General features: G+C 33.6%; 1 protein-coding gene across 5 annotated transcripts in view; it reads left to right on the top strand.

The window, feature by feature from the left end:
* Nucleotides 1–2801: 2801 nt before the first annotated feature.
* The window catches only part of LOC138314266 (NACHT and WD repeat domain-containing protein 2-like), a 36863-nt gene continuing 23496 nt past the window's right edge, over nt 2802–16168 (top strand). For all 5 annotated transcript variants that reach the window (XM_069254519.1, XM_069254516.1, XM_069254518.1 and 2 more), the window contains exons 1-4: nt 2802–3290; nt 4381–4610; nt 10565–10845; nt 15252–15454. In XM_069254519.1, the coding sequence (XP_069110620.1) occupies nt 4534–4610; nt 10565–10845; nt 15252–15454 (561 nt within the window). In that variant the 5' untranslated portion in view covers nt 2802–3290; nt 4381–4533. The remainder of the gene's footprint in view (nt 3291–4380; nt 4611–10564; nt 10846–15251; nt 15455–16168) is intronic.

The raw sequence follows: 16168 nt of genomic DNA, 5'->3' as shown, positions 1-16168 counted from the left end.
GCGTCCTGGTCTTCTTTTATACATGATCAAATGTTTTTGTTAACTCTATGTGGTGGCAACCCCACAGAAAAATATCTTCATATGACCTTTGCGATCGTCTTGAAACCAGTCGTCATATCCCTCACTGTTTTGTTTGTTTGTTTGTTTGTTTGTTTTTTTGTTTTTTTTGACAACCTTCCATCTTTGCACGACTCTAGCTGTTAGTGTCTCCTTGACACATACACTCGTATGAAATATGCTGTTTTTTGAGGATTTTCACAACCTGTCCAAACCACACACACACACCACACAACAAGCAGTCATCATCTTTCTTTTTACTGTATTGCAGTAATGTTTGGTGTATGGTAAAAATAATCATAGCAATTAAAAATACACACAAAGTGATGAAGAAGGAATAAAGAATAAAAGTTTAATTTATTTAAGAAGAGAAAATTATTTCTTTGAAAATTCTCAAACCCATCCATGGAAATTAAAACAAGGTGTTTCAAAGATTAAACAATGTCTTCAATCTCTGCTTAATCAACAACATATCCCCTTTGTAGACCATGATACTTTCGAGTATAGTTATAATTGAAAATGAAAACATGTTTTTTGTTGTTTTGCCAACAATTTAATGTGATTTTGACTATTCGCTGGAAAGTGGTATTGAATATGAGGGCTTCTTTTAGCATTGTTTGTTATCAGAAGTCTTGAAATTGTCGAATGTTAGGCCTTGGTTTGATATTGTTGTGGCAAACTACTTCGTAGGAAAAAGGAATTCTGATACTCAAAATGTGTATCTAGATAGAGTAAACAATGGTATTTAAGTTCAGCCACTCATGTTTTACGTTGTTTAATTCTGAGACGAAAACTACAAGCTGAGTAGATGACAGGACCATTCAGGCCCTTAAATAAATCTTCGAAAAGAAAATAGGTATCGTAAATGTTTTTTTAAAGATGCTCCACCGCCGACAGGCGATGCATAAAAGAACACTATGTCATTTAAAAATAGCTTTCATATCATATAACTTTTCTTCATCAATAATAAATGTACTATTGTTTGGCAATGGATAATACAGGAAGGAGAGAAGATACATAACATAGCACTTCAGTTTAGACTTACAGTAGATAGACATGATTATTAATATGACGTTCGGAACTGAGACCAAAAGACGGGAGCACGTTTATGAAACCATGTGCTCCGGAAGAATTAGTGTGCCATTTTTTCGTATCTCTGGAACTTACTGCTGCTGAAAGTGCTCTTTGAGGTTGAAGATCAATAATGATACAATAACAGATAAAAACATATAAAAGAAAACAGAAAACTCCGCGCCACTACGGAGGCACGAAATCAAATAATATTTATTCTTTAATGAATGTTTATATTACTATTTAAAATAATATATATGATGTTCATACCTATCCCATTATCCTTTTCACATTTGGGTTTGTTGCATAATATTCCTCATGTTCGAAAAGTCATTTTGAGCTCGGTGAAAATACTTGGAACTGTTAAGGCTTTGCATATTTGTATGGTGAGTGGTAGTGTGTGTGTGAGGGGTGTGTGTGGTTTGGGTGTGTGTGGTTTGGGAGACTGCGGTATAGCCATGATGCGTTTGTCTCCTTGTGATAGTAGTAACTCCTATATACATTGGAGTGTTATCTCACTGACGCTTTGCTGTCAGATACAACGACCAGTACCCACCATTCTGTCACATGTAAATGATGTGTGAACTACCTAGCAACAGTGTTTGTTTTTTATATATATTTTCGCTTTTGTTTGTTTGTTTGTTTTTTCCTTTCTTTTTTTATTCTTTTGAATTATTTTTACTAATTACATTTACAGGGATATCCATACGCTTATCTCTCACTATTGTACCAACTTAGGTATGCATTTAAGAACAAAAGCATGTGTGGTTGTCGTACTCCATAAATGATGAGCGTTTCGCAGCAGCTGAAGCAACAATTATTCAAGATTCGTGTGTGTTACATTCGAGGGGAGTGACCGCTCAATTCAGCCCTGAAATGGGGCGGGGAGTCCACGGAGATGTCGAAGGGATACGATATGCATAGTATCTTGCAACATTTTCTGACATTTTCTTTTTTCAAAATTATTCCATTTTTGTATGCTTATTGATGCAGTCTCGCTCGCTTAAAACTGTTTTCCGAACAAAAACACAGATGTTGAATTTTCTGACACTGAAATTTTATAAAAAAAAAAGTTATTGAACAATTTTTGCATTTGGTAAACTTTAGTATCATACATCCACGTTGATGAAAGCAAGAATAATGTCATCGACAGTTGTGGTCGTAATAGTTGCTCGTTCAGCAGTGTGAAAATAGTGAGCAATTCATCTATCATATGGTAGATGAATTGCTCGCTCGCTATTTTCATCACCATGAAAGTGATAGTAACGATCTACAATTCACAGAGGTGACAATAATCGCCACTTAATCAAGGATGAAGAAAAGCGCTGAAATAAACAACAATCCAATTTATCCACAGTGGTAAAGAATTACATTTTCATCAGAAGGAAGCTCTTCAATACAGTACTTGTCACAGAATGTTTACCTTTTCGCTTCATTCGTCGCTTTAATGTACTGCTTATAAGGCTGTATTTTAAATAATTTATATCGCCGTGTAATAGAATACATCGGTAAATCACCCATAAACTGTCTGTAAAGGTTGAAAAGCAATATCAAACATTCATTAAAGTGTCACTGACAAAATTTTCGTCAGTATCTATATCGATCTGTAGTATATTGGTCGTTGTTAGTCAACCCTGAACTTGCTGACAGACTGACTGTATGGGTGATCTACCAGGTACATGACTTTGTGTGTATTGTTGAGTAGGAGGGACAATTCCTTACAGTCATGAGACAGTCGATATCGTACTTCTGTCTGAAGTCTTTATACTCTCTTGATCGCTTTATCTTTTAAATAGCACAATGTGTATAGAGTCAGAGAGCTAAGGAAACTGTCGTCATATCTTAGGGCCTGGTATTGGAATTCTAACTGTCGCTGAACAGTGAGTGTTCGAAATCTGTTGTTGAATTTGAAGCTGTTGTACCTAGGAAATCTTTGCAATCCTTTTACCTGTAAATGTGAAGGAAACAAAGCGGGACCACTCATTATAGTTTGGGCAGCTGATATCATTGGAGATTTATCGTATGGTCGGCAGATTTTAAAGGGTACGGTGTAAGTTTCTGAACGATGACGGAGCAGCTTACTGTGCATGGTTAACTGGAGATTCTGTGCTGGTCTGGACAAGGCACTCAAACGGAGACAATGTTGTAAATTAGTTGATGAGGTAGGTATTACATAGACATATGTATACAGCTGTATCATCATTGGATGTATTTCAGTAGTTGACCATGTCGTTTTCTCTTATGCATGCTTGGTATAGGTGTGTATCAGTTTCAAAGATGTCAGTCAGTGAAAGAGTAGTCATTGTTGGGTATTAGATACGGTTTAATACAGGTGTAATGGTGTTTGTTATTGCATTTGTATACGTTAGACATACTATGTACATTATTGTGACAACTTTCTGGCGACAATATACATTATTATTACGTTTTAAAGATCAAGTCTACAATTTACAGTATACATTAAGCTAACCCATAAGCGTAGAAGCAAATGATCATGTCATAGACCATTGGATGTGAAGCTCCAGTTCCTTTCAGGGAGACAATAGCTATTACATATAGATCTACGCATATTCAATATTAATGCTAACAGACAGCTGCAGGGACATGGGGGCCTATTTATACACTTTGCCATATCTCTTGTATATCTTTTTTTCGTAATTATATTTTCATAGGGATATACATGTAGAACATCATTTCATAAATAGCTAGTAATCGTAACCAAACCCTAGCTAGATATCTTGATTATTTCTCAAAGACACTAAAATACCTTGTTAAGGCATACTTACTTACCATCCTTCGATAAAGACCTGTATCTGCTAGTAAGACCACTTTTCATGGTTCTTAATGGTCATTTTAAATATAGTTCAACCTGTGTATAAGACCACCTGGCCATAACGACCACTTTCCTCTGTCCCTTGGGTGGTCATTATAGATAGGTTTCGCTGTGTATGTACATGTATATTATACAATACGTAAATTGTAGATGCTTTGAAAATGCATACTTATTTACATTGTCAAGTACGGAACAGTTTTGAATAGAAGAATCAATGCTTCTGTAGTTGTTCTAAATCAATAATTTGCTCTAACATGTTGTACAATACCTGTATAGTATGTACTGACGAGACATGCTTGAGTGACTCTAATCCATAACAGGAACAGCAAGGTAATACACGGTTTAAACATAGAAGCAGCGAACCCCTTGACAACCTTCGTGTGTATTTACCATAACCAATCTATTTTTATCACAAACAGGGATACCCCAGTGACAGTCGATCTGATTGAACCGCGACCTACCGGACGTATCGATAATTAGAATATCATTACGAACACCAAAAGGAAACAAGATGAATTGTGGGACGAGTTGGCTTCCAAAGAAGCAAGTGGGAGCTAGTTACAGGGTCCAAGATGTATCGTCAGTATCGCGCTGACCTGATGGGGTCGGGAGGAAGCAAGAAACCCACAAAGGGGGCCCCTAATGGATGGTAGGTATATTCTAATCAGTGTCAATCACTGAATGGCAGATTATACAGGTGTATTGGTATAATCACCAATTAAAATGAGATAGTAACGTGTATATTTGTTGTGATCGCAGTGCCTAGGGGGACTTAGAGGGTAATTTTACAGAGGTTTAATAGTTCCTGGACAATTTTAAGGAAAGGAATTTCACTTCCTTTTAATGAAATGAGCTACTTTACATTGTAGCTACACTATTGTTTGATATTGATATGAACTATAAGAAATTCTTTATTTTTTTCTACTTTCGTTTTCATTTAAAATATGCATATATTCTTAAATAGTCCACAGGTATTACATTATGTATATAACATATATATAGAGAGAAAAATGTATATAGAGCCAAACGCATGTGATTAGTTTTAATTGAAGAAAATATCTGTTCAAGGATGTACCTTTATTTTTTTTTATTTTTTCTTTTTTTAATCTCAGTTCTCTTGTTTGGCAGAATTTGCACCTTTAAGAAAACAAAAAAAAAAAAAAAAAAAAAAAACAAAAAGAAAAAACATACAAAAGAAAATAAAGATAAAACAATTAAAAAAAATATTGAATATATACTGTAATTATATTGTGATATATTTTTCTCACTGTTCTTTGTTCTTGCATTAAATTTCTTCTTTTAATTGCAGTCTTTTAAAAAAATTTATCAGGAAAAGGAAAAAAGCAATAATTTAATTGAATAAAAGTCATAAAACAGAAAAAAAAGATCCTTCATTTTAAATTTTTGCTAATTACAAAAGTAATAGGTATTCATGGTAATAAGTTTCAAAGTAAACTAAATGCAAGTTTGTTTATTGTACAGAATAACATTAACATCAATATTTATATTTCATGTTGTTTGTGTATAAATGTATTAATTTCAGGTTTATTTACAGATAAAAAAATACATGATATCAAAAGTCAATATAGAAATAAGGTATAATATTTGAACTAGGAAATAAAAGCCTAATTAGATTTAAAGTGTCATTTTATCTTATCATTTCTTACCGAGTATGGATGTTTACTGAGTGTTTATTTAAAGTATGACCAAGTTTGGCCAGCAGTTTGTTTGTGAAGTTCTCAAAGAGAGCTAGCATTATACTGATATATGTACCAAGGTATCCGATATTTCAAAAATGTGTTTGAGCTCCAAACAATGAAGTTCAGAAATTTATGATCATATATAAAGATAATTATCATTTCAGGATCTTAACATGCTAGTAAATTACTTATAAGATTGATTTATTGGCCTTTTTATCTTCAAAAATCTAGCCAACAACTATTGATGGTGTCCTCTAGATCTGTATATACTCTGTAATGCATCTCGCATGTATAAATGTGGCATGGGAAGTGTATTTTGGTCTCGTTGTGATTGCAGAATCATCCTACCCAATTTATACCATCATTCATTGATGTATTCTAAACAATACTACTTAGTAGATTGATCATTGACTGTTAATTAATCAGTTTCCTCATTCTTACATGTATATATACCTTCCAGATATTATTGTATGCTAATTAATCTCTCATCTGAATTCTAATACATTAGATTACCTTCCCATATTTAGAAATTTCTACTGACTACTTGTATTTGATCCCAGGTTTTATTGTGATTTTTTGAACAAGATTGTTGATTGTCTCCCCTTGGATCTTCAGTTTTTAACAGGAGTTTTCAACATTAATTAATAGGTTTATTATTTGCCTTGCTTTTGAAATTAAGAACCCCATTTTTGTGCTTTGGCAGTAATGAGTCTTCTTGTGATAGCAGAATTGTCTTACCCAATTTACAATAGTATTTTACTGAAGTATTCTGACCTTGACAGCAAGCAGCACATGTACACTCTACCTGGTTACCTGATTGATTGAATTTTGTTGAACCAGTTATCTCATTTCTAAAGAGCTTTGAAGCTGGAGTAGAAATCAAAATTCTATAAAGATTAAGTTTTACTCCTTACAGTAAAAAAGTGAACACTTAACTACCTAGGATATTTACCATATTTGATTCCAGTGACTAGCTGCTTCGAAATGTTAGGAATCAAACTCTATGGAGTCTTAAAACTGATTTGCACTGCAATGTCAATTGGTCACCTTGATCTTAATGTCAAGGTCAAAGGTCAAATATGCCTTTTTTTGTCTTACTGTATTCGACCCAATAAGCGCCCCCTTCCCTATAAGCGCCCCTCCCCTTTTTTTAGGCGCCAATTTCATTTACCTTGAATCAAAGTCATGCTGAAAATATGAAAAGTGTTGATATCGTTATTGGTTACTTTTGAAAAATGATTTATTGCTTACTTTGTACAATAATTTTATGAAAGGCTAGCCCAAATTTGGTTCTATTTAAAGCTGATTTATTTCAATTTTTTTTAAGCACCCTGGGCGCTTATTGGGTCAAATACGTTATGTTTTTTTTTTCTGTGTAATTACAAGCATTTTACAGAAAATAAAACTGAAGGGACATGAATGTATTGTTAAAAGTTGAGGCAAGTATACGATTTTGGGTTCAGGTTATTTGAAAGAAAAAAGTCATTAACTGAAAAAACACAATAATGTTACAAATTGTTGACAAACTGATTTGATTGCAGTTGTATCCTATGTGGAAATGTGAGACAATATTTTACAGGGGTCAAGGTCATACTGCAAAGTCTACCTTAAACCGCCCAACACGGAAACGTGTGAATGTGAAAGAGTGGTCACCACCAGAGACAACGGTCAAAAATCAACGGCCAGCTCGTTCACCTATAGTGGTTAAAACACAGAAACATGAAGTCAATGCTAATCTATCATCCCCTAGATCCTCAGTTGATCACAGCTTGTCTCCTCGTTCATTTGATGTTGCAAAAGACCGCGAACCTCGTACCTCAATTAAAGATTGGTCACCTTATGTAAATAAGGATAAGCTGTCCCAATCGGTCACTAAAGAAAACTCATTACATGTGCCTGTGGTTCATAACAACAGTTTACCTCAGAGTTCTAAGATTGTAAATGACAGTTCACTACGTAAGGAAAGTTTACCACGAAGTTCGGTGACCAAGGAGAGTTCAGCACGTAGAACAAGTTTACAACCAAGTTCCACGATTCCCAAAGATTGTTCACAGGGTTGGTCAAGTTACCAATCAAGTTCCATGACCATCAAGGAAAGTTCAGAGCGTAGGTCAAGTTTACAACAAAGTTCTGTGCTTTTCAAAGACAGTTTACCGCGTCGGGCAAGTTTACAACCAAGTTCTATGACTATCAAGGATAGTTCGCAGCGTAGAGCAAGTTTACCCCGAGGTGCTATGATGTTGAAGGATAGCTCACCCCGTTCATCGCTGACCCACAATACTTCACCACGAATACCTTTGGTTAAGGACAGTGTCCCTGAGGAACCTCTGGTTAAGGAATCCCCTGCCATACCGACATTCACACTAGACAGGGCACCTGCTCTTGGATTCAATTTAGACAGGTTTATCGACGGCACAATATTAATTATTAATATGTTGTTCCTTCTACTTGAATTTTGTGTTTATATATGTTATATTGTGAATGTATATAGATAAAACTTTATATTCATGTGATGGTATGCATGCAGACTCAGCATTAATTTTACTTTCCAGTTTGTATACTGTTCTTAGTTTAGTAAAGTCATAAATTGGCTTTGCCCTCTTCAGATTTCTGCTGGTAAATATATTTCTTCTTCATTTCCTATAAACTAAATTGAATGAAGATCTTTTTTGGATTTATATACTATGTAACTTGTCTAAACCAGATGCCAGCATATTTGGTCGGTATAGCCAAGTTTCTAGACTATACAGGTTTTATGGATGATAAATTATATGAAGAAAAATGCCATAGAAATATGCTGGAATAAGCAGGGGTACGGATTGGAAAAGGGCAGGTTTTAACAAGTTATACTGTATATGGTATTAAGAGTTTATCATCGTTTTCTGTGATTTTTGTAATTAACATTTAATTCTCTGCACTGTTTATATTTTAGGAGTTGCATGAGGATTTACAGCACATAGGGAAATACACTATAGAACAAATAACCAATATATGTTACAAGTATTAGCACACTCTCAGACTCTATGATATGGTAAAGGGCTTTCATTTCCTTTGTGAATGAGGTCTCTGTATATTATATTAAGCTTTGAAGTTGGCCAAAACTGTCATGAAATTAAAAGACATTAGGAAAAATATTTATAGAAATCATCTGAATTCCATCTCAATTCATATATGAACATATACTAGTAATTTATGACAACTGATTTGATGCAAGGCTGACCTCTTTCAAGATATAAATGATTTTCTGCTTGATCTGACATTTACATTTAAGATATAATTAAAGTGACCATCAGACACTAAGTGTTTGATGCTTATTAATCTTAAAGCTGAATTCTAGTATTAAATTATCTCCCCCTAGTTTGGAATTTATAATGACCAATGGTCCTCAGATTTTTGTTTAAAGATGCTCCACCGTCGACAGAGCATAAATGATATTCAACATTTGAACAATAATTGGTGTTTAATCGTGTATATATATGACTAATTATCACAAAAAATAATATAAAATAATTTATTTCGCCATTGGTGCATGCGCAATTAATACTTCATTCCATATAGGATATAGTGACACGGAATTTTTTCGGGCTGCAATTAATTATTTTTCATATTTTTAACTTAAAGTAAAATTAGAAGCTCAAACTTTTCAACGATGGTAATGGTATAAAGTTTTTGATGGGAATTTGGTAAATTTGAATTTAAAGAGGAAAAAACACTTAACTTGACTTTGCGCAGAATTTTGCTTAAAGATGCTCCACCGCTGACAAATGCTATTTTTTCACTATCTAAAACAGGAACAAACGATTTTGTATTTTTTTTCAGTTACAAAAGTTATCTATTTTACACCATTTCCACAATTGAAAAATTTGAGCTTCTAATTTTCTTCAAGTTAGAAATATGAAAAATAATTAATTGCATCCTGAAAAAATTCCATCGCACTATATCTTTTATATATAGAATAAAATAATGATTGTGCATGCACCAAGACGAAATAAATAGATTTATGTTATTTTTTGTGTTTATTAGGCATATATATACACGATTAAACACCAATTATTGTTCAAATGATGAATATCATTTATGCTCTGTCGGCGGTGGAGTATCTTTAATGTGTGCTCTAAATGATATAAAATGAAAAAGAAAAATAGATAAAACAAAACCTTTTTTACTGCTAACAATTTATTACTGCATGTTGTATAATTTATTTAATTTGGATTAATATTTGTTGTTACAATTTGTTTTAGTGCATTTATCAATATTTAGAAAACTCTTCTTTCCACTTTTACATATAAGCACATTAGATAATGCATGTACTGAATTTCAACTTATTGAAACTCATTTGTAGAACATTTAACTCAGGGCACATGGACATAGCACAATTTTCTAACAGTAGTTAAAAAATACGGTAATAGTATACTATAATATATATACTACTAGCGTTGGTTAGAAATTTGTGCCAGATCCCTGTGGCTCAGGGTTTTAATACAAGCACAGGGTTATGAAATTTTCATATCTAATTGCGTGCCAGTTTTAACATTATATTGGTTTTAAAATTAAGTAAAGTTTTTGATTATATATTCCCTTACAGTGTTATTACAAATATGATACACATTTTTGACATCCAAACTTTTCAAATATTTTTATTAATTTTTTCAACAATATTATACATTCTAAAAGATTTTGTAATTGTGATTATTTCTGATTTCAGTGATTTTCTGAAGATATTTGTCATTTTAATTCTATCCTGATATTGTGTTTTGTTATAAAGGTTCTATTTAATCCAGGTGTGTAACACACAGAACCGGAGACATTGATATATTATATATTTCCGTATACACGTTCATTTGTATATAATTTTTTATTTTTTTTTTAATTTTTAATTTTATGACGATAAATATGTTTTTAGGGCCCCCCCTGGTGGCACACCAGAAACCACACCGGATGGTAAACGTCAACTTACAGAAGAAGAAAAGGCCAAGAAACAGAAATTATTGGATGATTACAAACTTTTAGAGGAGAAGATTAAAGAGACAATGAAGTTGCTGACCGTGCGAGAGAAAACGCGGGTGAATATGAAGAGGATCACAGATTCTGGACCGGTCAGTCCGATATTACAAGGTGACATATCAGTGGACGTACCGACAACTGCCAAAATTGTCAGGATCTTCACAAGTAGTACATTTACAGGTCAGTGCATTAGTCTTTGTTTGAAAAATTAGTGGGATCATCCGATCAGTTTGTGTAAATTTCGAAAGGAAATGAGAAGATTAGGGTTTTTTGGGATCTTTTTGTTTGTTGAATGTGGGCATTCCAACTCTGGGTCACAAGTTTGAATCCCTTGTCATGTATTAACCATTGGTCAGTTGTTTTTCTCCAGGTACTCTGGCTTTCCTTCACGATCAAACCTGATGCGTCCTTAATGACCCTGGCTTTTAATTAATGAAAGATGTAAAACTAGACTAACCAAAACATTCCAATGTGTGGAATATTTGAACTCTAGAAACTTTTATTTTGATCAAAATTCATAAACCACCATGTTTAGAATCAAAGTAAATTTGACAGAAATATGACATTTAGGAAAATTGTTAAACCATAATAGCTATGATGTCATCCATTGTTATTTGAATACACTAAACAGCCTCCTAGTGTTCTTTATCTATCAGCATATTGAACTTGTATTACCTTATATTTACCTAGCTACCTTATATATACAGGATTTTCCTACAGTAGAATCTGGGGCCGAATAAGGGACCCATTCCCCTCCGAAAATTTAGCTAAAATTCCCAATTTGTAGCTTAAAATTCCCAATCGGAATCTAAAATTGAATGTCATTCTTGGTATGAAATTGTCGTGATATGTTGAATACTAAAAACAAAATAAAGGTGTCTACAATGATTGAATGAACACTACAGTCAACTTGAAATATTTCAGATGTACAATAAATAAACAGTTAAATCATAAAATAATGTTTTTCTTTATTTAGTCATTTTTCCCTATTTCATGTTATGCCACTTAAATTTCCCAATTCGATGGACCCTGGACCCTGTAAAAAAACTGTAGGAATTATATATACATGTTGCTTTTTGATATCATATAGCCTGGAGTAATCTTAAATCCAGTCCATTAGGGGTTTTCCAAACATTACATCTGGGTTCATGTTTCTTGCGATGTACTAGCAATAAGCTACTACAAAACTAGAGACACTTCTAAATGACTCTAGTTGTTCACTTTGACCTACACAAACAAACAAACGTACCTGGTAAAGCTGTTCAATGATTCCGGGGTACTTAAATGGTATAGTTCTAAGGTTAACACAGACCAAATGATGTACCTTAGAAATAATCCCAAGTTTTAAATCCCATCACGTTTATTTATTGCCCAATTTTAAGAAATATTGGATTACAAATGTAAAGGGAATAGTTAGTCACTTTAAAGTGTTTACACAGGGGAGAAATAAAAGTTTGGTAAATATCTGACAGCTAATGACCTTTAGTAGATAGAGCCTAAAGATTGTCGAAGATGTCTATATCTTTAGTTTAATCTGGTTATTTAACCACCAGAATGTAAACACCTGATATACATGTACATAATAAGTATATACCCTGATTCAACAGTGAAATTTGATGTGTCTTAAACTTTAATTAACACTCAGTTATTGTTCCCTTTAAATATTTTTATCATGTAATTTAGGGGTGTTGGTGATTGAGTAGTTAGGTGTTCAGATTAATGTCCCCCTCCATTTGGTTATAGGTTTGAAAGCTACGTACTGACCATAGGTTGGTTATTTTTCTCCGGGTACTCTGACTTTCTCCATCTTTCAATCCTAGTACATCCTTTAATGATCCTTATTGGCTGTTGATAGGACACTAAGTAAGAAAATACTGTATTCGACCCAATAAGTCCACAGGGCATTTAAACAAATTGTAAAAAGGAAAAAGTGCTTAATAAGACGAAATTATTGCAAACCTATAAAGTTTTAATAATTGGGTCTTATGCCCGGGGCAATTGTAGTGAGGCCTCAAAAAGGGACATGGGTGTTTATTGGATCAAATACGGTATCTTTATAAGCCAAACAATGTTACAAGACCTTCCTACAAGGAATGCTGTCTGGATATGCAAATATAAAACCATGAAATATCTGTCAGCTACCAAGTATATAAAAATCATTACACTGATATTTTCTTATTAAATGATTTGAAAGAAATTTATATGTATGTGTAAAATAAATATTGACTTTCAAAATGATAATTTGGTAGAGGTAGAAGTATACTTGTACAATTGTTAAAGCAAGTGTTAAATTGAATTGCAGTTGTGATATTTTCTATTATTAAATTATGGTAAACCTTCAGTTAGTTCGAACAAAATTAAATAAATATTGATGGACCTGCTCGAATTATCCAAAATCATCTATGTTTCTTTAGAAATTGATGAGCTATTTAATTGAAATTGCTGTGTGACATTTCATTTTAACCCCAACAATATATCACCAATATAGCTCTTTTCCTGTTTGGACACAAATTTCCAATAATATATCGCACTCCATTTTAAATACATGTAAGCATTAAAATTTCAAATTTTATCTCCCATTGGCATTTAATATTTAATTAATATTTCTATCAATTAAATTACCTTATCTTCCTCATGTCATTAAAAATTTATACATAAGCTTGGCCAGAAATCAATATATATATATACGGTAACTACACACTACTCAGTTTACATTTCAGAGCTTCAATTTAAATCCTTTATCATCTATATAAGATTTATTGAATACCTTGAAAACAGAGTGACTTTGTTTTATGGGACAGCCTGTACCAGAATACCTGACATTTCACACATTTCATTTCATTATCTTGAAGATAAAGTCATATATAAAAATGTTAAAGGCTCTTCAAATCCCTTTAACACTTTAGGGGCAGTGCATATTTTGAAAGCTTTGTTGTCTTAAATAAAATCATGATTACATTTAAGAGTTGAAAATCCTGTTACAAAGAGGAATTTTATTAAAGTTTTTTCTGATTTTGTGTTTAGTTTGCCCTCTATTCAGTCTTTGTTTTAAAATCTGATTTTAATATTTTGAATTTTGAGGTATTAATTATTTTTACAATTTGTTGTCAAGCTAACCAGACTTTGTCTATAACCTTTGATGACCAATAATTTATCAATACCCAGTACTTATCTCCCTTTGATCTAACCACACAGGGGACATTATATCGCCTTTATCCATTCACAATCTAATGATGAATCAAATTATACTGCTCTATTCCATCAGAGTTTAAATAAGGAGACTTTAATAGCATTTTAACAATTACATGATAAGGAGGACATTGCCCGGATGTAGTTCCTGAGTAAAATGTAGATAAACATGTTGTGATTATGACTTCTTCTAGTAAATCTTTTACATGATTTAGTGTTAAATAGACTTGGTTATAATAAGAACATTATGCCCCATCAGTCAACAAATACCATTGAACAGTAATTTTAATAAAATTTGAAATATACTGTCGGAGCTAGTGTATATACTAGTACTAATATTGTTTAAATTCTAAAGGCAGAACTTATAAATTTTGCTTATTATTTTCTATCTTAATTGCCAGATATAGACTGCAGGTCTGTGGTTTTTCTCCAGGTACTCAGGCTCTCCTCCACTTCCTAAACCCAACATATATAGGAAAAACAACCTGTTGCTGATTGTTGAGTGGTTGATGCAGACTCCACCTATTTGTTATGTTTTCAATACTAGATGATGCAGACTCCACCTATTTGTTATGTTTTCAATACTAGATGATGCAGACTCCACCTATTTGTTATGTTTTCAATACTAGATGATGCAGACTCCACCTATTTGTTATGTTTTCAATACTAGATGATGCAGACTCCACCTATTTGTTATGTTTTTCAATACTAGATGATGCAGACTCCACCTATTTGTTATGTTTTCAATACTAGATGATGCAGAATCCACCTATTTGTTATGTTTTCAATACTAGATGATGCAGACTCCACCTATTTGTTATGTTTTCAATACTAGATGTATGCAGACTCCACCTATTTGTTATGTTTTCAATACTAGATGTATGTTACTGAGTTTCCTTGGTTCCTCAGGCTTCACACACCGCAAACGTGTGAGATCCCAGGCAAATACAATGAAAATAATCGCATCTACACATATCTCTTAAACATTGTTCACTTCTGAGTGATCGTATGTTAAAAAGTTTTAATTGGATCTTCATATAAGTTGCCTTTTAAGCCATTTGGGTGAGGTGTGCTGTTCTGTTTGCCTTTTAAGCCATTTGGGTGAGGTGTGCTGTTCTGTATCTTTTGCAGCCTGCTTCAGTGAGATAGCACTATAAAAAGGACTAGAGTTCCACTATCATAAGAATACAACACAAGATGAGTATACTGCAGGCTCCCAAAACATATCATTGACACACATACACAACACATACCGGGGAGGCCATACTTAACTGACCTTAGCTGTTTATAAGTAATACCGATTAAAGCCAGTGAACCAGGCTTATTCTTTGTCTATAGATTTACATAAACAGACACTAATTTTTTCAGTTAAAACTATAATTTCTCTATACTTGTAGACACCATGCACGAGCGTAATGTATGGATGAGTGAGGCATACCCAAGAGTGAAGACGTTCTGTCAGGAACTGGGGTACGAGTTCCAGGTAGTCGACATGAGATGGGGAGTTAGGGACGAGGCTATGGATGACCACAGTACCACAGATCTCTGTCTGAAGGAACTCCAGCTGTGTCAGAAACTCTCAACAGGGCCTAACTTTGTGGTGAGTAAAATTCTCAATTAGGCCAAACTTTCGGGGCCTAAATTTGTGGTGAGTAAAACTCTCAACAGGGCCTAAGTTTTTGGTGAGTTAAACTCTTAAACGGGCCTAACTTTGTGGTGAGTAAAACTCTCAATTGGACCTAACTTTGTAATGAATTAAACTCTCAATTCGGCTTAACTTCGTGGTGTGTAAAACTCTCAACAAGGCCTAACTTTGTGGTGAGTTAAACTCTCAACTGGGCCTAACTTTGTGGTGAGTAAAACTCTCAACTGGGCCTAACTTTGTGGTGAGTAAAACTCTCAACTGGGCCTAACTTTGTGGTGAGTAAAACTCTCAATTGGACTTAACTTCGTGGTGTGTAAAACTCTCAAAAAAGCCTAACTTTATGGTGAGTAAAACTCTTAACAGGGCCTTACTTTATGGTTAGTAAAACTCTCAACATGGCCTAATTTGAGTGAGTAAAACACTTAATTGTGCCTAACTTTGTAATGAATCAAACTCTCAATTGGGCTTAACTTCGTGTGAGTAAAACTCTTAATTGGGCCTAACTTTGTGTTGAGCAAAACTCTCAACAGGGCCTAAAGTTGTTGTGAATAAAACACTCAACAGGGCCTTAATTTGTGGTGAGTAAAACATTCAACAGAGGCTAACTTTTTTATGGTGAGTAAAACATTCAACTGGGTCTAACTTTGTGGTGAGTAAACACTCAACAGG

Source organism: Argopecten irradians, chromosome 2 (assembly GCF_041381155.1).
Source record: "Argopecten irradians isolate NY chromosome 2, Ai_NY, whole genome shotgun sequence".
In the NCBI taxonomy this organism is placed as follows: domain Eukaryota; kingdom Metazoa; phylum Mollusca; class Bivalvia; order Pectinida; family Pectinidae; genus Argopecten; species Argopecten irradians.
Note: the sequence above shows the minus strand (reverse complement) of the source record. Positions and strands in the feature narration are given on the sequence as shown.